Source organism: Elgaria multicarinata, chromosome 11, assembly GCF_023053635.1.
Source record: "Elgaria multicarinata webbii isolate HBS135686 ecotype San Diego chromosome 11, rElgMul1.1.pri, whole genome shotgun sequence".
In the NCBI taxonomy this organism is placed as follows: Eukaryota; Metazoa; Chordata; class Lepidosauria; order Squamata; family Anguidae; genus Elgaria; species Elgaria multicarinata.
Genome location: NC_086181.1, coordinates 48460466 through 48483055, shown reverse-complemented (window position 1 = coordinate 48483055; position 22590 = coordinate 48460466). Strand labels below are relative to the sequence as shown.

Sequence of the window (22590 nt, the reverse complement as noted above, 5' to 3'; positions counted from 1 at the left end):
GTGTGGGAGAGCCCACAACCTCCCTAGGGAACTGACTCCCTAGGTCTGTGGCAGCCTCCCTAGGTCTGTGGCAGGTGAAGCAGCCACCCATGCCTGAAGCTAAACACCCCGAGTCCTGGGCTGTGCCTGGATGGGGGACCCGCTGGGAACCCCCAACCACTGGAAAGCCGCCTTGAGTTTCAAGGTGGAAGGTGTCACTGTGATAAGGCATAAAGAGGCCCTGCAGGACCAGGCAAGTACCGCACTGCGCAGACCTAAACTATGGAACTCACTGCCACAAGATGTAGCAATGGCCACTGATTTGGATGTTTTAAAGGGAGGATTAGACTGGTGCATGGAGGAGGAGGAGGAGGAGGAGGAGGAGGAGGAGGCTGCCCGTGGGTCCTGCTCATGAAGCTCTATGCTACCCTCAGAGTCAGGAGTCCTATCCCTATGGACATTGGATGCTGGGGTACGTGATCAGGCAAGGGTGGGGGCTCCTTCACTCATGTCCTACTTGTGAGCCTCTTACTGGACGCTGGGAACAGAGCGCCAGGGTCCGATCCAGTACCAGGGATCATCTCCTGTTCCTCAGCTGCTGCCCGAGGGCCCTTCAGCCCTTCCTCTGCTCCAGTCGCTGCCCGTGCCAGAGGGAGATGGCTGGCACAACCCTTCGCTTCCCCTCTGGACTGCTTTGTGGACAGGCCCGGAGAAGCGCGTGGCTTGTCCCCTCAGCCAGTGCACTGGCCAGCATGTGCCACGCTCTCTGACACTGGTGAGCCTCTGCCTCTGCATGGGCTTCCCTGGGCCTCTTAGGTGAGGCTGACGGTTGCGACTTGAGCATGGTGCTCTGGGGGTCCAAAAGCTCAGGGCTGTGGCATGAAGGAATGGATCATTTTGCTCCCATCTCTCTCTCTTCTCGACTTCTGCTAAATCAGGGATCCAGAATTCAGGGGGAATCGTTAGTCATCCCGCGGCACGCAAGCCGATGGGCTACCTTTGGCCGGCCTCGCATGTGGGGCCTTGACTCAGCACTTCGGAGCCTCTGCTGCTGCAAGCAGCAGGGCCCCTGATGGGGAAGGGCGAGGGAGCACGGAGCGCTGCTGCTGCCGAGGCAGATTTTCCAGTGACCGGGGGACACCGTGAACCCGGTCCCTTCTCATGACACAACCACTGCTCTGCAACTGTGGGAATCTCCCGCAGCCTCTGGCTTCCCCAGATGGCTTCTCAGGATGTGGCAATCCTAGCACTCCGCAGGAGGGCAGGAGGGCAGGAAATGGGTGGGGTGGGGTGTTGAACCCCTCTAGGGAAACCGCCTCCACGTGTGTGCTTCTGTGGGTAAGACGAGGGGCTGTATGCGCAAAAGTCCTGCCATAAAGCCTAGGGCTTATTGTGGCACTTTGGAATGGCACTCTGTACACGCCCAGAGTGTAACCCACTAAGGGCCACATCTGGCCGGGGCCATGGGCCTGGCGTAGAGCTGTGCCTCTGCCGCACGTCTGTAGCACCATCTGCAATGTGCAAAGGCACGGCTGAGTTTCAGAAACTGTAGCGACGCATCTCTGCCCCATGAGCCGTCCACTCCAAACTCTGAGAGCGAGGGAGACCGTGCAGAGCAGGCTGTGCGCATGCGTGTGTGCGTTCCTGTGGTTGCAACACACTCAGTTGGCCGAGAACGCAGAGGCTTCCCCCGTCCGTCCGGGGTGTGTAGCAGAACAGGCCCCCTGCATTTTCCACCCTTGTATAAGCACAGGCATGAATGAAACGCTGAGCCCATCAGGCGGCTATTTCGGTCCTGGCTTCTGGCCACACCTCACAGGCCCAAAATATCCCAGCACTCCCACACTTGCCCTGCGAGTCTCCCCGGGGGCAAGGCGCCCGGGCCTGATTCCCAGCGCTGGAATGAAGAGACCGGCCAGGCAGGGAGATCCTTGGCGGCCCTCCTGCCTCATAGCTGGTGTGTGAGTGTCTGCCTTGACTCATGCACCGGCCCCCAGAGCCCCCTAGAAAGAACCCAGGAACATCTGCCTGGAGGAGCTGTCCGAGGGGGGAGGGAATGAGTGGTCCACAGGCTAGGACATTCCAAGGCCACTGGTCAGATGGCCCCAGCAGGGGCTCCCGGCCATAAAGGGGCCGACGGGTGGAGAGCGAGGCGGCATTCCCACGTAGCGGCCACAGCTTCCGCCACTGTGTCACGAAGCAGGGAGGAGGGGGAGGGTTTATACGGTGGGGGGGAGGCTGCAGCCAGAGGACTTTCTGGAACAGCAGCACAGTTCCACGGCTGTTGCTAAGCGACAGCCTGTTTGGCCGTGCGGAGGAGAACCCTCCTGGGTCAGGAGGTTGCCGAGAGGGCCAGACCAGGGGTGGCCATTGGACCGTTGCCCAGCCCAGCCTGGCCCGGGGCATCCCTGCAGCACCCACCCACTCTCCTGTGGCCGGACGCTGGTGTTTCTCTCCCTGCCCTGGCCAAAGCCTCACACAGGCCCTTTCTACACCTACGAGTGTAGAGGGAGGGAGAGGGGGGGATCCAGGACTTAACTGCTTCCAGGATCGTCGCCCTGCATACCGGGCATCATGCGTGTCGTGGCGGCCATTAAAAAGAAAAAGAAAAAAGAGGAAGAGCTGGAGCGCACTTGCACTCCAGTGAAAATTAAGGTTAAAAAAAAAAGCCCCGACCCCACTCCCCACCCCACCCCCAATGGCCTTGGACTCCCCCCACCCCATCTTCTTCCCTCCGATGAACCCCACTACTCATGGGGAGGAGGGAAGAAACCAGGACAGGTGCCCACACTGCCCACGGTCCTCCGGATTATTCCAGGACTGCAGGTAAAACTGGGATAACTGAGGTCTCAGTTAGGGTTTTAGCCCACCTTTCATAGAATCATAGAATAGTAGAGTTGGAAGGGTCCTAAAAGGCCATCGAGTCCAACCCCCTGCTCTTTCCTCTGGTCCATCCGGCTTCTCCGGGTTGGCCCCTTTTCCATCTCCCAGTGATGTTTGCTTAAGAGCAGGCACCCATGGGCAGCAGGACTATGGGCAAATATTTACTGTCTGGAGAGTGAGATGGGTGTGTCAGCCACAGGCAAGGCAGAAAATGGGGTGTGCCCCACACGTCTAGACAACAGCCGAAGCTGGGGCTGAGCCCACAGTGCCCTCCTTCTCGGTGCCTTGCGCCTCCTGCCTCTCCGTTTCTGGAAAGATGTGCTCGGGAGCCCTGACCTTTGGCCTCGGAGTTTTGGCTAGAAGAGGGCTACTGGGTGTTGATGGGGAAACACTCTGTACATGCTCAGAAGACTGTATTCCAACTTCATGTCCTCCAAGAATGAAGAGCCAGGGCCTTAACGCAGGCTCCCAGTGACACACCCCCCCCAGAGCTTCTAGAGAACCCAGGAGTCCTGGAGTCCTCCTCTCTTTTGCCCGATGAGCCGTTTGTGATTCACAGATGCTCCCGCACCAGCCAGCCTCCGGCCCGTTATGTCTGGCTCGCAGGCAGACTCGACTCAGTCCCAGCTCCAATAAAGGCAGGCCCAGCCACAGGGCTGACATGTGGTCGCAGAGCCCCAGGGGGTGGCCGTGGTGCGCTCTGGGGGTGGGAGACACGCCTAAGGGCTAAAGGGAGAGGTTCCGGGGCTCAAACCTTCCCAAACGCCAGGCCTTCTGACTTATTTATTACATTTTTATACTGCCCAAAAGCCGAAGCTCAAAAATTAAAACCATGAAAAGCATAATAAAACAACCAACAGTCTAAAAACACAAATACAAAATACAATATAAGAAGCACAACCTGGATAAAACCACACAGCAGAAATTGATATAAGATTAAAATACAGAATTAAAACAGCAAAGTTTAAATTTAAGTTAAATTAGGTGTTAAAATACTTAGAAAATAAAAAGGTCTTCAGCTGGCGATGGAAGGAATACAGTGTAGGCGCCAGGCGAACCTCTCTACGGTGTGGAGCTCGTTCCACAGCCAGGGTGCCACAGCAGAGAAGGCCCTGCTCCTAGTAGCCACCCACCTCACTTCCTTTGGCAGGGGCTCACGAAGAAGGACCCCTGTGTATGATCTTAAGGTCCATGCAGGTACATATGGGAGGAGGCGTTCCTTCAAATAACCTGGCCCCAAGCCATTTAGGGCTTGACTTAGCAGCCAAGTTCCTTTGCCACAGATACAAACAACGGGAAAGGCAGCCTGCACATGGTCAGAGGCTTTATGAACCCGCCCATCTCAAGGTGGGCTTCCAGCAATTGGAAAAAGATGCCGGCCATCTGGTTAAGGGAACAGGAGCCAGTAGTGCGATTAAAAGGGTGGGGTTGAAATACCCTCGGGGGCTGCCTCAGCCCAGCATTCCCCAGAGCCCACGGCCCACAAGGCCTGTCAGGTCCTGATCAACCCTGAGGGGACATGGAGGCCTTGCCTCCTATTCCGTGGTGCCTCCATGAGGCTGCCTTTTGCTGGATCAGACCAAAAGGGGGCTACCTTGCCCAGTGTTTTGCTTCCAACAAGGGTCAGTCAGAAGCTGCATGGAGCTCCTCTGGAAGAGGAAGGCAACCTGCTGCTGTTCTTTCTTTTGGTGCCTGCTCAACACAGGTAAACTGCCTCTCGGTGTGGAGGTTCTATTTTTGGTAGGAACCTAAAGCCGAGCTGCTCACAGCGAGTAGCTGAGTGTGGGGAGAGAGGCCCAAGGCTGGTGGCAGAACACCCGCTTTGCAGGCCTGACAGATGGGGCTGCCTTAGCGAGCCTGGGGAAGAAGGAGCCAGTGGAACCTGCTTCAGACGGCTTTCAAAGGGGACTGGACAAACTCATGTAGTTCGAGGGCTGCTCCTCCCGCTGGCTATGTGCCAGCTCCAGGACCAGAGGCAGTGGGCCCACGTACACCAGTGGCCGGGGAACAGGGATAGGGGGTGCAGCTGCACTTTGGCCTGCCTGTGGTTCCCTGGTGGACAGCTGACTGCCCACTGTGTGAACAGAGTGCTGGACTAGATGGACCCCTGGTCTGGTCCAGCCTCAGAGCCCTTCTGGTGTCCTTATGAGAGCGAGAGCCCTGCCTGAGCATGGACCGGAGAGCCCTGGACAGCAGCCAGAGCTGCCAACAGTACTCCTGTACTTTTATTCATGCGCAACACGTTCAGGCGGGAGACCTCCCAAGGTGGCATAAACAATAACATTCATGTAATGAAAACCGATGCGGTAATCAAGGCAGAAAACGTTCCAGAAAGCACCGGCATTCGCTCAAACCTACAACACACCGCTGCAGCTGCAACCCCATCCGGTGAAGCATAGTCAGGGGAGTATTAGGCTGGATGGACCCTGAGGGCTGGCTGAGTCCCAGGGCAGCAGTTTCAGAAGAGGTCCCATCCCAGCTCAGGGGCAGGGCCACTCCCGGACAGCCGTGGCCACCGCCAGGCCCTCAGAGGTCCAACCAAGAGCACCCCCCCCCTCACGTGCACTGCCTGCCCCCAGTGAATCATTCTGAACCTCCCATAACGACGCGGGCCAGGAATTCCCGGCTGTGGCTCCTCCGATCCGCATCACTGGTGCGGCCGTTATCTCTGGCACTGTGGTGCGTCTGAGCATCCCGCCAGCCGCCTTCCTGTTTGCCTACCTTCTCCCGCCAGGCTCTTAGACCAGGCCTCGTTTCCTCCAGATGCTTCCTGAGGGGGTTCTCAGCACAGCCCGAAGCCCAGAGGCCTGGAAGGAAGGCCCAAGGGGGTTCCCCCAGGGTGAGTGGGCTGCTCTTGCTGCAGGGGGTTTCCAATGAGGAGGAGGCAGCTGGGTGGCTGGGGGCTTCAGGATGGGCAGCGAGATGGATGGATGGAGGAAAGAGGGGGGCCATGGGGAAGAGGAGGAGGCGGAGGGGGCATGAGGGAAACGGTAGATTTCCACAGGGCCCCTCAAAAGCACAGGAGCTTCAAGGGATCCTAGGAAGCGCAGGGACCGTGGCCATAGGTGCCACATAGTGGGTCGAGCCCCTGTTTTGCCTGCAGAAGGTCCCGGGTCCATCTGCCTGCTTCCCTAGGGAGGAAGCCTGCCTGAAACCCCAGAGGGCAGAGCGCCACGGCTGCCAGTCAGTGTTGGCAACACTGGGCCAGATGGACCAAGGCAAACAGTCGAAGGCCATTTCCCATGTCCCTAAACACCAGGTCCCTTGTGGCCACGTGGACTGCGGTGGGTGTCATCAACAGATGCACTACAGAAGGAAACCGGCCTGGCAGCAGAGAGGGCCAGCTGGCACACACACACACCCATCACAATGGGGGGCAGGGGAGGAAGAAGAGGGGGCAGCCTTGAGTGGTAGAGCCCTTGCTTTGCATGCAGAAGTACCCCCCCAGCCCCGCTCAGGACAGGAGCACCCCCACCATCCAAAGGCTCTGTGTTTGTTCCGTGGCTGGGAAGAGACCCTCTTGCCTTCCCTCCCTCCTCTGCTGGAGACCCTGCAGAGCTGCTGCTGCCAGTCTGAGCAGAGAAGACTGGGCAAAGCGGAGCCAGGCTGGGTCAGACTCTGGAGAAGGGCTCTGGATCTGCCCAGAGCAGGAATTCACAAGCAAATTGGAGAGTCTCCTTCAGGCTTCCCACAAGGGCCGCTCCTTTGCCAGCCGGGGGCAGCCCCCCACCCCTGGCCTCCTCCTCTGTTTTTTTCCAGCCATGACTCAGGCAGGTCCTCTGAGCAGCTCTCATCCCGTGTCCCAGCCGGGAAGAGCAGCATTCAGCCCCCTCACCCGACACAGACTCATCCCCACAGCCCCAGGACAGAGGTGACGTTCCCCAGGCTTGGTCGTGGCCTGTTCGGTTTGAGGGCTCTGAGGCTTGGACTGGGCAACTTCCTGGCTGGCAGGCAGGCAGACGGGGCTGGGCGGGGTGGGGTGGGGAGGCAGGGAGGGAGGGAGGCAGGGAGGGAGGATTCCCCAAGGCTGGCAGACATGTGGAGGGAGCTGGGTCTGATTCTGTAGCCTCCACCACTCCATGGGAAGAAGATGAGGGCTGCTCTGGAGGGGGGAGGGGGGAGAGCTTCCTCTGATGCCCCCCACCCCGCCCGCCCCCTCCATGCACTACTAACACCAACACCAGCAGCAGCAGCTGGATGCAGCAGGAACTCTAGTTTCAGCAGTCAATGGTTGAGAACATCAGGAGAGCCCTGAGGCTGGATCACACCAAGGGTCCATCTAGTCCAGCACTCTGTTCACACAGGGGCCAAGCAGCCATCAGCCAGAGACAACAAAGCAGGACATGGTGCAACAGCACCCTCTCGACCATGTTCCCCAACAACTGGTGCACACAGGCTTACAGCCTCGGACACTGGAGGCAGCACGTAACCATCAGGGCTAGTAGCCATTGATGGCCTTTTCCTCCAGGAATCCATCCATCTCCCTTTTAAAGCCATCCAAATGGGTGGCCATCACTACATCTTCTGGTAGTGAATTCCATAGTTTAACTATGCGCTGTATTTGTCCTGGATCTCCCACCAATCCGCTTCATGGGATAATGACTCCAGTGGGTTCTAGTATTTTGAGAGAGGGAGAAAAATGTCTCCCTGCCCACATTCTCCAGACCATGCATCATTCTGTACACCTCTATCATGTCTCCCCTTGGCCTCCTTTTTCCCAAGCTAAACAATCCCAGTTGATGCAACCTTCCTTCACAGGGGAGATGCTCCAGCCCCTTGGCCATTTGAGTTGCCCTTTTCTGCACTGTCTCCAGCTCTACAATATCTTTTTTTAGGTGTGGTGACCAGAACCACACACAGTATTCCAAGTGTGGTCACACCATAGATGTGTATAAAGGCCGTAGGATACTGGCAGTTTTATTCTCAATTCCTTTTCTTATCAAGCCTAACATGGAGTTTGCCTTCTTTACAGCAGCCCACACTGCGTGGACATTCTCATCGAGCTATCCACCACAACCCCACGATCTCGTTCTTGTTCAGTCCCCGCCAGCTCAGATCCCATCAGGTTATTCTTGAGGTTGGTTTCCCCCCCCCCCCAACCTGCATCACCTTCGCACTTGCTTCCATTGACCGGCATCTGCCATTTGGACGCCCACCCTCCCAGCTTGGAGAGATCCCTTTGGAGCTCTTCACAATCCCTTTGTGTTTTAACAACCTTAAATAATCTGGAGTCATTGGCAAACTTGGCCACTTCACTGCTCACTCCTAATTCCAGATCGTTTGTGAACATGGTTTTGCAAAGCAATTCCCGGGCGAGGCCTCAGAGGACAGGCGCACCTGGAGTTCAACGTGACTAAACACGAGGCGGGGTGGGGGCAGGCAGGAGGCGCAGGGGAGGGTTTTCTCCTCACCGCAACCAGGCTGCTTGAGTCACGGCCGCCTTCCCTCCCTCCCAGGCCGGCTGCTGAGGAGCTGAGCCAGGAGGAACCTGCCCCAGCCAGGGACCTGTAATGACCAAGGCCGGGAGAAGGCCGCAAAGGGCTTCACGCCCTGGAAACCACAGCAAATAAATGCATGTTGAGTATATGTAAACCGCCCAGAGAGCCTCGGCTATGGGGCGGTATACAAATGTAAATAATAACAATAACAATAGCAACAATAACAACAATAGCAATGATGATGATGATGATGATGATGATGATGATGATGGCCTGCGGGGGGGGGGGGGGGCTGTGCTCCCTGTGCTGGAGATGAAAAACGGGCAGTAGATTTGGCCCAGGATATTTGGGGGCAGAACATGAGGTGCAGCATCTGACGCGCCCCCCCCCCTTCGGCCCAGGCCACTGCTCAGGGCTGAACGTGTTTTGGAGGTGGAGGAGGTCTCCTGCACAGCCCTCCTGGGACTTAGGAGGAGCTGTGCAAGAGCAAGTCCCACAGGGCCCCTGCTGTTGCCAGGATGCGGCACTCTGGGAGGGTTGGTGGGGGCGCTTTCACAGGCCATCCATCAGCTGCTGCAGCATCCATTTATCCCTCCCCCGCCCCCGCTCAGGGACAGCCAGCTCACAGGGCCATCTTTAACACCCACTGAGGCAGAACCTCAGGGCCAGGGTCCCCATCCAGCCTTCTGAGATTCCCCAGGTGGCTATGCCTCTTCCCCGCCCCCCACCCCCGAGCATTGATGGCTCCCCACCCCAATTACAAAAGGTTGAGCAGCCTCTCTAAAGGCTCTGTTCCTGGTAGAAAGCGCTTCACGCTGCAACATGCCGGCCTTCTTTGTGTTTTTGCACCCCGCCTTGGCCTTCAGCCTCGCCCACAGGGGAACGCCCTCTCCACCACCCATCCCGAGAGCTGCTGCAAGATGGAATTTGGCCCCCAGGCAGGAAGAGCCTCTGCCCCAGAGCCCAGCGCCCATGTCCGCCTGTCTTGCTCGTGGGCAGCATCCTGGCGCCCCATGTGCAGCTGAAGGGCCAAGACAGCCCCCGCCCTTGTAGAGGCCGGAGATTCGATGGCCTTAAAGGCCCCTTCCAACTCTGCTATTCTATGATTCTATGATTCTATGGCCGCCCCACCACTCGGACTGGCAGTAAACAGCTCTCCAGGGTCCCCGGCATCAAGAGGCCTTTCCCCATCGCCAGCGGCCTGATCCTTCTCACTGGGCAGCTGGAGACTTTTTCACACAAGAAGCCGGCGCCTGGCCCTTGAGCGAGGGCCCCTCCTCACAGGCGGCTGCGTCATGTGCGTTCAGGTCACCGCTCTGGGCCAAGCCATGCACCTGCACGCCTTAGCCAGCCCGGGGGCTCCCAAGACTCACACACAGCAACTCGTGGGCAGCCCTGCACCTGCTGATGGCCCTGGCAGTGCCATTCAGGGCCCAAGTGCCACCAGTGCGTAACTTCCTCAAAACCCCAAGGCTTCTCCGAGGTCACCGACTGAAGCACCCTGGGAGCAGGCCACCGCCTCTCACTCTGTGCGGATTGGGAGCGATTTGGCATGTAGGAATTCACGGTTATGCAACAGGTTGTGTAACTTGCGGTTGGCTGAATGTGCGCAGTCCCTGTGTCATGGAAAGAGGGGCGGGGAGGGGGAACCCGCTTTCATTTCAGCAGAGTTTGCTGATTAAGAGCATTTCAGGGAACGATGCCCCGATGGCGAATTCCAACATTCCGGAGGCAAGGGCCGGGCTGCCACTGGGACCCCTGTGCTTGGCTCCCTCCTTCCCAAGCGGCCAGGCAGGAGCCTCAGCTGGGAAGTGTCTGAGGCAGCCCTGGCTGCTTCTCCCCACCCTCATTCCTGGCACTTCAGAGCAAAACAAAACCCTGCTTGCCAGTCTGAATGAAAAGCGATAAATGCTCCGAGCAGTTTCCCCATGTTAAGCCCACCACCACTGCGAGGGACAGCAGGAATGAAACAGAGTTCGCCTCTCCTGCCTTGATACTGATCCTATTTCTTGGGAATAAGCACCATTTTCTCGTAGGAGAGTAGAACCCATTTTCAAACTGAGGATGGCAAAGTGAGCGTCTGTGACCAGGTGCACGCTGGGCCTCCTCCTAGAAAAGGCTTTTTAAAAGTAGGAGGGTTACGGCCTTTGCAGCAACCAGGCTGCCCTGCTTGGCCAGATACTGACAGGGGACCGTTTGCAGCGGCCCCTGTCACCTGCCACTCAGGGGGGGGGAGCGGGAGCTGGGCTGTGGGGCAGCCAGGACTTTGGCCTCAAGGCCCCAGTGGCAGCATTGGTGGCTTTGAGCTCACCCCAAGTATTCACGCAGGATTTAGCCCTTGCTACTTTCCCTTTCAGCTCCCCCCATTCTGGAGAGGTTGCCCCTTTTGGCACCAACCACGATGCGCAGGATCCCTTGGCATCCCCTTTCTACTTATGCGTTCATGAGATCCACTAGTGTCGTGATGCCGCTTTCATAGAATCATAGCAGAGTTGGAAGGGGCCTACAAGGCCATCGAGTCCAACCCCCTGCTCAATGCAGGAATCCACCCTAAAGCATCCCTGACAGATGCTTGTCCAGCTGCCTCTTGAAGGCCTCTAGTGTGGGAGAGCCCACCACCTCCCTAGGTCACTGGTTCCATTGTCGCACTGCTCTAACAGTCAGGAAGTTTTTCCTGATGTCCAGCTGGAATCTGACTTCCTTTAACTTGAGCCCGTTATTCCGTGTCCTGCACTCTGGGAGGATCGAGAAGAGATCCTGGCCCTCCTCTGTGTGACAACCTTTTAAGTATTTGAAGACTGCTATCCTGTCTCCCCTCAATCTTCTCTTCTCCAGGCTAAACATGCCCAGTTCTTTAAGTCTCTCTTCATAGGGCTTTGTTTCCAGACCCCTGATCATCCTGGTTGCCCTCCTCTGAACCCCCTCCAGCTTGTCTGCGTCCTTCTTGAATTGTGGAGCCCAGAACTGGACGCAATACTCTAGATGAGGCCTAACCAGGGCCGAATAGAGAGGAACCAGGACCTCACATGATTTGGAAGCTATACTTCTATTAATGCAGCCCAAAATAGCATTGGCCTTTCTTGCAGCCATATTGCACTGTTGGCTCATATTCAGCTTGCAATCTACAACAATTCCAAGATTCTTCTCATTCGTAGTATTGCTGAGCCAAGTATCCCCCATTTTGTAACTGTGCATTGGGTTTCTATTTCCTAAATGTAGAACTTGGCATTTATCCCTATTAAATTTCCAGCCAGCTCCGCCCCGCTGGCCTCTCTCCCGGGGTCCTGGGCACAGAGCAGGCTCCTTTCCCAAGGGCCACACTCTCCTAAGCCACAACCGTTTAGGGCATCCAGAAATGCCCCCGCTTTGTCGTGCCTCTGGACCATGCACGTATCCAGTCAATCTGGGGGTGGGGTGGGCGGAAGCCCCCCGCTGTGGCAGCCCTCCCTCACTTGAAGGCAGCCTGATTTCGCTCTCCACCTCACGGCCCACCCAAGCACTTGGGGCAAGGGGGCAACAGCACATCCCCAGGGCTCCATTGCTTTGGGACCTGGCCTTGTCACTCACAGCGGTTCCATGGTGGCGCTTGCCTCTTTTAAGGTTTCTAGTCCATGTGACACACTGCCCTCTTGGAGGCACAGAGCGCCACGAATGCTGCCAGTCCATTATGCGAAGACGTCCCATCACATTCATCACTGTGGTGTGCAAGGAGAGGTCCCTCCCCCACAAGACCGCCTGTGCGATGCCTCATTGGACTCGCTGGTGTGCACAGAAGCAGGGCCTAGGAAAGGCAGCACAGCTCCCGCAGGGCCGTCAGCAGGAGCCAGGCCTCCGTTAGAGGGGACAGTGCCAGGCCAGGATGAGCTCTGTGGCACAGGAAGCGGCCCTCTCTCAAGGCAGAGCCCCTCTGGCCATCTAGTGCCACATTGCCAACACTGACTGGCAGCAACGGCTTTCTGGGGTTCTTCCTACCACCCCTCCCTCCCCCCCCGCAGATGCTGCCAGGCAATGAACCAGGGCAAAGCAGCAGCTCCGCTCCTGAGCCACAGCTTCACCAATGGCCCCCTTTCTGCCCTCTCTGCAAAGGGCCCTGTGCTGAATTCCCCAAGCTTCCTCCGGCCACTTCTATCAGAGTAAACAAAGCAGCCGTCTTACAGAATCTCAGGACTGCAGAAACATTTTTATGGAGATCATTTATTTCTGAAGTATTATTTCTACAATCCTGGAAGAGGCATGTTTTGTTATGTGTGTTTTTTTAAAGGGAATTATTGCATTATATTCAAAAGCAAAAAGAGAACATACCACAGATATCTGAACAAATGTAAAGAATTATTCCAGAAGGCACAAGCGGGAGGGCACCAGCCCTCAGAGATCATAGAATCATAGAATAGCAGAGTTGGAAGGGGCCTACAAGGCCATCGAGTCCAACCCCCTGCTCCATGCAGGAATCCACCCTAAAGCATCCCTGACAGAGGGTTGTCCAGCTGCCTCTTGAAGGCCTCTAGTGTGGGAGAGCCCACCACCTCCCTAGGTCACTGATTCCATTGTTCTTCTTGGGTGCTGATGGATGGAAGACACCCGTTTAAACTGTGTCATGGAGGAGTTCAAACTGTGAGTCTGCCTCTCTAATCACAGAGAGAGAGATGACTTCCGCACCATTTGGCAACTGGACAACGCCAGAAGTTGTGTCAGAGTACAAGAGCCCTTGCAAAGTGGCTTCTCCCCCTTCCTCTGTCCCAAAAGCCCGAAATGTAAGGCCTTCTGGTCCAAACGCGGGAGAAAGGGGGGGGGGGGCTCCCCAAGCCGAGGAGCCTTGGCTCAGCTCTGCCATCTTGTGGCCATGGTGGGGATTCCCTCTCCTTCCCTCCCTCCCTGCCTAGTCAGAAATTAGGACAGCCTCCACCCGGCGTGGGAGGGAACACTCGTCTTCGTTTTCCTCCTCCTGCTGCAGTCACACCCCATTGCTCACCCAGCACACTAAGTCTGCCTGCATGGCTCACGGGGCCCGGCACGATGCCAGCCAGCCAACCACCTCCTTTTTCTTCTCCTTCCCCTGGAACAGAACTGAAACTCAATTTCACACACCGCCAAAACATGGCAGAATTGATGAAATTCAGGCCCAACGTTCAGAATGCCTCATTACTACATTTTGCTCTTGGGAGTTTCTGTCCTGCGCGCGCCTTTCCTTCCTCCCAAACACAACACACACACATTAAGACCCTTTCATTAGCTGCAACCCAAACAAAAGAATGAAAATGAAGAAATCCTAAATATTGCATCTAGAAAGAACGTTACATCTCAGTTTTTCAAACCCCACACTTAACGCACCTTTCTTCTAAGCTAGCCTTAAATTCTGTAGCGTCGCTCCTTGTGAATGTAGTAAGATATCTGGATGGGGAAGAATCAGGATACACATTTTTTACACAGCTGTCCCAGTCTTGGGGTGGGGGGGCAGGATGGTGAGCAATACACAAGCCCCTCCCACGCAACCATGTGCCATCTCATAGAATAGCAGAGTTGGAAGGGGCCTACAAGGCCATTGAGTCCAACCCCCTGCTCAATGCAGGAATCCACCCTAAAGCATCCCTGACAGATGCTTGTCCAGCTGCCTCTTGAAGGCCTCTAGCGTGGGAGAGCCCACAACCTCCCTAGGTCACTAGTTCCATTGACGTACTACTCTAACAGGACGTTTTTCCTGATGTCCAGCCAGAATCTGGCTTCCTTTAACTTGAGCCCATTATTCCATGTCCTACACTCTGGGAGGATCGAGAAGAGATCCTGGCCCTCCTCTGTGTGACAACCTTTTAAGTATTTGAAGAGTGCTATCAAGTCTCACCTCAATCTTCTCTTCTCCAGGCTAAACAGGCCCACTTCTTTCAGTCTCTCTTCATAGGGCTTTGTTTCCAGACCCCTGATCATCCTGGTTGTTTCTAGACCATCTCCCTCTGCCTCTCTCCCTCCAGTAAGGCAGGCTTCATTCTCAGGCCCTGGGAGAGCCAATGGGACCTCTGCTCTCAACTGGCAAAGGAGACCCACCCACCCACCCACCCCCATGTAAGACTCCCTCGCCCCATCCCCCACCCCCACCCCATCCAGGCCAAAGGAACTAAGCTGGACCCAGTGGAAGAGCAAAGCGATCCCGAAAGTGAGTGTTTTACCACTACTTCTGGGGCACCAAGACAGGAACTCATTATGGGCTGTTGCAAGAGGAGGCACGTGGCCTTGTGCCACTCACTGCGGCTCCACATTCGTTTTTCGAATGCTTAATGGTTGCAGCAATAAATACTTTTGTCTTACGGAAGCTCTGTGATTTGGCTGCTTTCTAGGGCAACCAAACACGTGTCTCCACTCCCGTCTCTTCGTTAGATGCACCACTGTGGTTTCCTGCAGCACGTTTGTGGAGTGGGGTGGGTGCGGGCATTCCCTGAGAGTTTCCAGTTGTTAGCCAGACAGACACCTTCTCAAGGGAGCTGCGTTTGGAACCAGCCTGGTTGTTCTTGCTGCAGCAGGAGCCAAATCCCCCTTCCGTTCTGCCAGGCAAAGTCATCCAGGCGCAAGGTCCCTCCAGCAATGAAATGCAGCTCCCACCCAGAGAAAGCCATGGCGATAGTGACCACCCCTTGGCTGCACAGCACGTGGCCTCACCAACCTCTTCTCTCCGGGGATGCGCTCTGAGGTGTGCGCCCTCGCTCTCTTCTGTCAGAACACATCTGCGCTATATGCTCAAAGCAGGCTGAAAGCAGCTCCCACCCACCCACCAAGGCTGCCCAGGGGAGAGACACATCCACCTCACAGCGAACCACGACCACGAGACAGGGGTAAAAATTACAGGCAGAGTGGATGTTTGAAGCCAGCGTAGCCACGCCCACCCCGCCCCTCAGTGGGAAGCCTTCAGTGACAGTAGACGATCTCCTCTCTGCCGGTTGGGCAGCCTCTGCAACTGCCACCTGCCCCCACGTGGAACAAGCCCACGCCAAAAGCCACGTGCTCGGCCACGCTCCCCCAGCGCAATCCTGCCCCAGTCCCCATTCACTTGGCCTGATACCGTATCTTGAAGACGTGGACCGTCCCGTTGTTCAAGGCCACCACAAAGCGCCCATCCCCAGCAACCGTGGCCACCCGTGGCTTGTCAATGCTGTTCTCGGCTGCGAGGAAGGGCTCCAGCGCCTGCCTGCCCTTGGAGAAGGAAATCACCTTGTTCACCTCCCGCAGCACCACGTAGACGGTCCCCGTGGCATCAGCGCAGACTGCGCCAGGCTGGCACTTGCCCAGCTGCTGCTCTCGCCACTCAGCCAGCAGTTCCCCTTTCCTGGTGAACATCACCACACTGCGACGGTACCAGTCAGATGCCACGAATCCCCCCTTCCAGCTGGCCAGAAACACCAGGCACCTCTCCGCGATGCCTTCCGGCACGATCTTCTCTACCAGACGCCCTTCCAAGTCGTACACCTCGAGGTGTCCGGCCACACTCACTGCCACGTGGTCACCACCCACCGTGGCCACCGCGTGGCTGGCCTGTCCCAGCTGGAGCACCTTCTGCCACATGAGCCCTCCCTCCCCATTTAAGAGGTAGAGATGCGACCCTGCCGTGAAGGCCACTCTGCTGCCCATGGCAGCCACGCTGAACGGGGCCACGTCGCTCGGCACTGGGATGGTGCCCTTGAAGTCCCCCTGCAGGGAGAAGCGCTTCAGCTTCCGGTTCTGCTCGTCGGCCACCAGGAGTTCGCTGGAACCGAATGGGCAAAGGCCCGTCACGTGGGGGCGCTTCTTGTCGGTGGAGGTCTTCACCCAGAAGCTGCAGGAGAAGAGGGGCTTGGGGGCGAGGTGGGGGGCTTCTGGCTCCCTGGGAAGAGGAACAGGGGCTTCCGCCTGGACACGTGGCTGGGGGGCGCCTTGGCCAGGAGGGTCCTCTGCTTCCGCAGCGGGCGGCTGTTGCAGCTTCTTCTTCTTCTTGGCTGCCTTGGTGGCCTCCTCCTCGGGGCACTCCGGGCTCCCCAGGGGCTTCCCGTCCTCACCGAACTCCAGGCCAAAGAGGCTGTGGCTGCTGTGCAGGTCTGGGTGGATTTCCAGCTGGGGCAACCGGAAGGTCAGGGGCTCCCAGGAGAAGCTCTGCAGCTGCCTCAGCCTCTCAGAGATCATCTGCTCCAAGGAGACAATCTCCGCCTCCCGGCCCAGGCTCAGCACCTTCTGGGCAAAAGCCACCGTGCTGGAGGCCACCTGCTCCTGCAGCTCCAGCTCCGAGCGCAGGGCCTCCGAGGCCTTCTTCCGCTCCTCCACGTACTCCGAGAGCTGGCCTAGCACCTCCTCCTGCCGATGCAGCAGCCGCTCCACCGCCTGGGAGCACGTCTCCTCCACTGCTCTCCGGACATGGGCGTCCTGCGCCTCCAGCCGCTCCACCTCCGCCACCAGGCCGGCCCGGCCCCTGGCCATGCAACACACTGTCTCCTCCACCCCGGACAGGAGGCCCACGATGACGGGGCGGCGTGCCTCGGCCGCCTCGGCCAGGGATAGGCAGGGGTGCTGCAGGTGGGGGCCCAGCCGGCACTCCCGGCACAGGGCCGTGGCGCAGGGCGTGCAGAAGAACCTCAGCTCTTCCCCCACGTGGGCCTTGCACCGGGAGGCCTGCCGCTCGCGGACCTCCTCGTCGTGCTCCCCAGAGAGGTAGCCCTCCAGGCCGACGACGCGGTGGGCGTGGGTGAGCCGGGAGCAGCGGTGGCCGCCGGCACAGGCCTGGCACAGGTCGTCGGCACAGTCCAAGCAGCGCGAGACGGCCGGCTGGGCAGCTCCCTTGCCAACCAGTGGGCACAGGCTGCAGGTGGGCTCGCTCTTCCCCGTGGGCCGGACCAGGTCCAGGAGGCCGTTGATGAAGAAGTTGGTCTTGAGGCTGTTGACACCGCCCGGGAGGGGCACCCACTCTCGGCACTCGGGGCACTGCAGCTCCGGCTTCTTCTCTCGCCTGCCGCCCGCCAGCTTCTCCAAGCAGCCATAGCAATAGGTGTGGAGGCACGGAAGGATTTTGGGCTGGCGAAGACGCTCCAGGCATATGGTACAGGTCAGGAAACCGCTGGAGAGGGCGTCCGAGAGGGAGGAGGCTTTAGTAGCCATAAGGGGGGGTTGGGGGGGGGGCAAAGGCTTGGTGTCTGCTGAGCCCCGGTCTGCTGCAGGGAGCAAGAAGGAGAGAAGATGTGGAAGTGAGCGGCTGGACTGTGTGTGCAACCGGGGGGGGGGGGTCGTGGGTCGGGGGTAGGCAGCCTGTATTTCAGATTGGGCGCTGGGTGAGCATCGGGGCGCTGGAAATCAAAGGCAAGGGGTGGAGACGGAGGGAGGGAGGAGGCCTTCTACATTCCGATTTCAGCCTGGGGGGTGATGAGGTTCCCCGGCCGGGGGTGGGGGCGCAGCCCGGCTCGTCTGGCTGAGCCCTGGCAAATGGGTGGCAGGCAGCAGGCTCTGGGGTGGAAAGGGGCTTCTCGGGATGGGGCGGAGGGGACTGGCAGGGGAAGCTATGGGGCAGGAATGGCAGTCCGAAGGGGCGGGCGGCGGCCTTTAGAGCCACGTGCGTGGCTTCGCTCCGGCCATAGACGCCCGGCCTTCCTCGGCCTCCCCAGCAGCCGCTATGCGGCGCTTCAACAGTCCGGCTATGCCAGAATAACCACCACAGAGCGGTTCTTTAAATTTAAAGTTCTTTAAAATACTCTGAGCACGTGCAGAGTTGCACTGCAAACTCCCCGAAATCAGCGCACCGCAAAAGGCCGCACTTTGCTCCTGCCTCTGCCGCTCTCGGCGGTCGCTTGCGACCCAGCCCTAGCCGGGCGCTCTCCGCGGCACAGCGGCCGGGACCCCCCGCCCCAGGGAGACCCTCCGAGCTGGCGCCCCCGCCGAGCCGCTCAGGCTGCAAATGCAGCCCGCCTGGCTGCCCGCTCCCGGGCTGGCCTGGTGCTGCTGCCGCTGCCGCTGCCCCTGGGAACCCGGAAGGCGGCGGGCGGCTGCCCTGGGCCCGTGGGAGCTCCCCGGGAGCGGGCAAGTGCCTGCCTGTCCTGGAGGAGACCCGAGGGGGGGAGGCACGTTACCTCGGTGTGCTGAACGCCCAGCCCTCCTCCTCCGGCGCCCCCCACCCCCGCGTTGCTGCTGCTTTGGAGCGCCCGAGGCGGCAGCTGCTGGGGCGGAGGCCGCGCCAGGCGGAATGGAAAGTGAAACTCGCCCCGGAGCGGCTCCAGAGGCGGCGGCCGCCCAGGGCTCAGTCTAAAGGCCACGGCGGCAGAAGGAGGAGGAGGGGCTCCTCTCTCGCGGGGTTGGGGAGGTGGGTGGGCGTGCCACACTAGCTGTTTACTCCGGAGTTGCCCTCTTTGTTTACTTACTATTAGTCCCCAAAGTTGAACTTTCCGAAGGAAAACAGCGACACGATCCTGCGGAGCCCCATTGTCCTCCCTCTCCCAACGACAAAAGCGGGCTGCCGGAAAAGACTGTTGCATTTGCATCAAGAACACTTACTGAAGCTGAGAGGAAATATTCAACTATTGAAAAAGAAGCGCTTGCTTGTGTTTGGGCTACAGAAATGTGGAGAACATATCTATGGGGCCATGTATTTAAACTGCGTACTGACCATAAGCCCTTGACAACACTGTTAACCACAAAGGGAGCAGGTCCAGTAGGAGATCGCATCGCAAGATGGTCAACAAAACAACTGTCTTTTACATACGAAATGGAATATAGACCAGGGACTAAAAATGTGACTGCTGATTGTCCCGTTTGCCTTTGTCATCATCTGAGAATTCATTGGAAAGTGATGAAGACGTAGTTGCTATCATTACTAGTGCACTTAATGCAGTTACAAAAGAGCAATTCTTAGCTGCATGTTTGGCATGTCCAATCCAACAAAAGTTACGGGAATTTTTGACAGGTAGATGGCCTAGTAATAAGAAAAAGCTTGAACCTGTTTTGTTACCTTATTTTAGAATACGTGACGAACTCTCTTTCCAGGATGGGTATGTGTACTTGTGCCAGAGAAATTGCAGTCTTTATTTATAAGTTTGGCACATGAGACCCATCAAGGGATTGTTAGAACTAAGCAAAGATTGAGAGATTTGTATTGGTGGCCAGGAATGGACTCTCAAACGGAAGCAGCTATAAAATCATGTGTTACTTGTCGATTACATGATAAGACAGCAATAACACCTGCATCACCATTACAGCCAGTTCCACTTCCAGATGCTGCATGGGAAAAGGTTGCAATTGATATTGTAGGACCTTTTGATGCTGCTCCAATTGATTGCCGTTATGCTATCACTTTAATTGATTATTATCGTAAATGGCCAGAAGTAGCGTTTACATCTCAAGCTACCTCAGCTACAGTTATTAGTTTCCTCTCCACTGTTTTTAGTAGAGAAGGAAATTCAAAAGAACTGGTTTCAGATAATGGAGCCCAGTTCACTTCAGTGGAATTTGAAACTTTCTTAGAAGAACGTAATATTATTCATTGGAGATCATCTGTGTATTACCCCCAAGCTAATGGGGAGATTGAAAGGTTCAACAGAAGCCTGAAAGAGAGTTTACAAACAGCTAAGTTAGAAGGGAAAGCATGGAAAACATTCACCACTGACTTTTTGCAAGTGTATAGCACTACACAGCATGCAACAACACAGAGGTCACCTGCAGAGTTATTGCATGGCAGAGAGATGCATACAAAATTGAATGTGGCTGGAGTGTTAAAATCTAGACCAGATAGACCTTTGGAATCCGAGATGAGAGAGAAAGTTAAAGAGAAACAAAGGAAATCTAAAGTATACACAGATGGACGTCGTGGTGCTAAGGAACAAACATTCCAGTGCAACTCCTTGGTTCGAGTTAGGAAACCTGGGATTTTACAAAAGGGAGAACAAAGATTCACATCTCCTCTTAAAATTATTAGGGGAAAAGGACCTTGTACATATAAACTTTCGGATGGACGTGTGTGGAATGCTTCTTATCTTGCTCCAGTAGACGTCAAGATGATGAAGATACCCATTTTGGGTTCGAGGATTTGCCTTTTTCACCCACAATAGAGACTATGCCAGCAGCTGGATCTGACCAACCGGGAAGTGAACCAGGAAGACGGCCAGTCCGTGTCAGACACCCACCTGCTTGGACTAAGACTATGTTATGTAGTGTTGGGATGTGGAATTATGGAGGTTTCTTAAGAGGGGGAGAAATGTGGAGATAGTATAGTACTGTATCTTTAAGAGAGCAAGGATTAGATGCAGCTGAAGGCTGGGCAATCTATAAGGGGAAATTGGGGATAGCATTTGAGAGGGCTTAGTCAGGCATACGGCTATGCTGCCGGCCTTGCAAGGCATACTTTAAATAAAGGATTTATATTTGTACTTTTACCTTGCCTCTTTTTGGATACAACAACCCTTTTGGATGTGGCCAGGGTCGTTCCTGGCCCTCGCCAGGCTTCTTGGCTTCAGCGCTTTGCGCACCATTCTAGCGGGGGGGGGGGGAGCAGGGGGGAGGATTGTGGGTTTTAAAATGCCTTTTCAGATCCATTTTTAAATATTCACGCAATTCCACTTCAGCGAAAAGGCATTTTAGCACAAATGTAAAGACTGGGTTTGTTTCTTCTTTTTAAGCCACACGTGCTTAAGCCCACATTTCCTCCTCTTGTGGGTCGCAGCAGGAGCCCCACCCCACCCCCTCCTCTTCACCACAGGCAGAAAAGCCAGAAGAGCCACCAGTCGCTGGGGCTCAAGCCCAAGTACGGCCTGGAGTGGGCCGTGGCCTGTGGCCTCCTTTCCAAGCCTCGCTCAGTTTCGGAGGCCACCTGCCTAAACAATCCAGGTCTTGTGGCTGTGTGTGTGTTGGCGTGGCCTCTCTGGGTCCCCACAGAAGCCGTGGCACCTCTGGCAGTGCCAGGGCCACCTGGGCCATGTCTGGAGGGTGGCTTGGCTCCAGGGGAGTGGAGGCTGGAGGTCATGGCTCACCTTTGTCAAGCAGCCGCAGGCGGATCCCGGCCTCTCTGGCTCCAGCCCAGCGTGGCTGTGGTAGAGGTCAGCTGCAGTCCAGGTGGTCCAACCAGCACTGTGCGGACTGGGAAGGCCACCTGAGGGAGACCCAAGAGCAGAAGGGCCAATGGCACTATATGAAGTGCCTCACTGGCCAGAGTGACTCTTGCTCTGACGCTCTCCAAGGTACCAGGGATCTCTGGGGATCGGGACCTGCCGACCCACCCTACATAAGAATGCACACACACCCCCACCTGCTCCTTCCTGTCTCCGGCCACACGTGCAGAACCAGAGAAACCACACCCAAATAATCAAAGCAAAACAGGATTCAGACACGGAAGTGGAACTCAGGGTCACACAAACAGAGAGAAGGAACCAAAACTGGTGGAGCAGGCTTCCTGGGTCACACAGGTCACAGAGCTGGGCAGGCCAGTTGTGGTTCAGCCCTGGCAAAGGGAAGGCATTCTAGGTGTGATCAGAATTATTCTCTATGGCATCACAGTGTCCCAAGGTGGGAGGGTGGTTGTGACATTCGTGTCATAGAATCATAGAATAGCAGAGTTGGGAGGGGCCTACAAGGCCATCGCTGTGGCACCCCGGTTGTGGAAGGAGCTCCCCAGAGAGGTCCGCCTGGCACCTACACTGTACTCCTTTCGTCGCCAGCTGAAGACCTCTCTATTCTCTCAGTAATTTAACACTTAATTTTAACTTAAATTTAAATTTTACTGTTTTAACTCTGTATTTTAATTTTATATCAATTTTGCTGCGTGGTTTTTATCCTGGTTGTGCTTTTTATACTGTATTTTGTATTTGTGCTTTTAACCTGTTGGTTGTTTTATTATGGTTTTAATTTTTGTGAACCGCAGAGAGCTTCGGCTATTGGGCGGTTAAAAAATGTAATTAAGAAATAATAAATAAATAAAAACCCTTGCTCAATGCAGGAATCCACCCTAAAGCATCCCTGACAGATGGTTGTCCAGCTGCCTCTTGAAGGCCTCTAGTGTGGGAGAGCCCACAACCTCCCTAGGTCACTGGTTCCATTGTCGTACTGCTCTAACAGTCAGGAAGTTTCTCCTGATGTCCAGCCAGAATCTGACTTCCTGTAATTTGCGCCCATTATTCCGTGTCCTGCACTCTGGGAGGATCAAGAAGAGATCCTGGCCCTCCTCTGTATGACAACTATTTAAGTATTTGAAGAGTCCTATCATGTCTCCTGCTTGTGGGTTTCCCATGGGCAACTGGTTGGCCACTGTAGGAACAGAATGCTGGACTAGATGGACCTTTGGTCTGATGCAATTTCGGATCGGCCCGCT

General features: G+C 56.3%; 2 protein-coding genes across 3 annotated transcripts in view; both read right to left on the bottom strand.

Moving 5' to 3' along the window:
* Nucleotides 1–22590, bottom strand: part of AP1S1 (adaptor related protein complex 1 subunit sigma 1) — a 235158-nt gene that overhangs the window by 18003 nt on the left and 194565 nt on the right. The window lies entirely within an intron of this gene.
* Nucleotides 14394–18459, bottom strand: TRIM56 (tripartite motif containing 56). 2 transcript variants are annotated; one of them, XM_063137488.1, is made up of 2 exons: nt 18368–18459; nt 14394–17458 (listed from the first exon to the last, which is right to left on the bottom strand). In XM_063137488.1, exon 2 carries the CDS (start codon nt 17403–17405, stop codon nt 15330–15332), a length of 2076 nt encoding a protein of 691 aa, XP_062993558.1. In that variant the 5' UTR covers nt 17406–17458; nt 18368–18459; the 3' UTR covers nt 14394–15329. The 2 variants fall into 2 exon arrangements, with proteins under 2 accessions (XP_062993558.1, XP_062993559.1); XM_063137489.1 differs by having other exon boundaries at nt 14394–17455.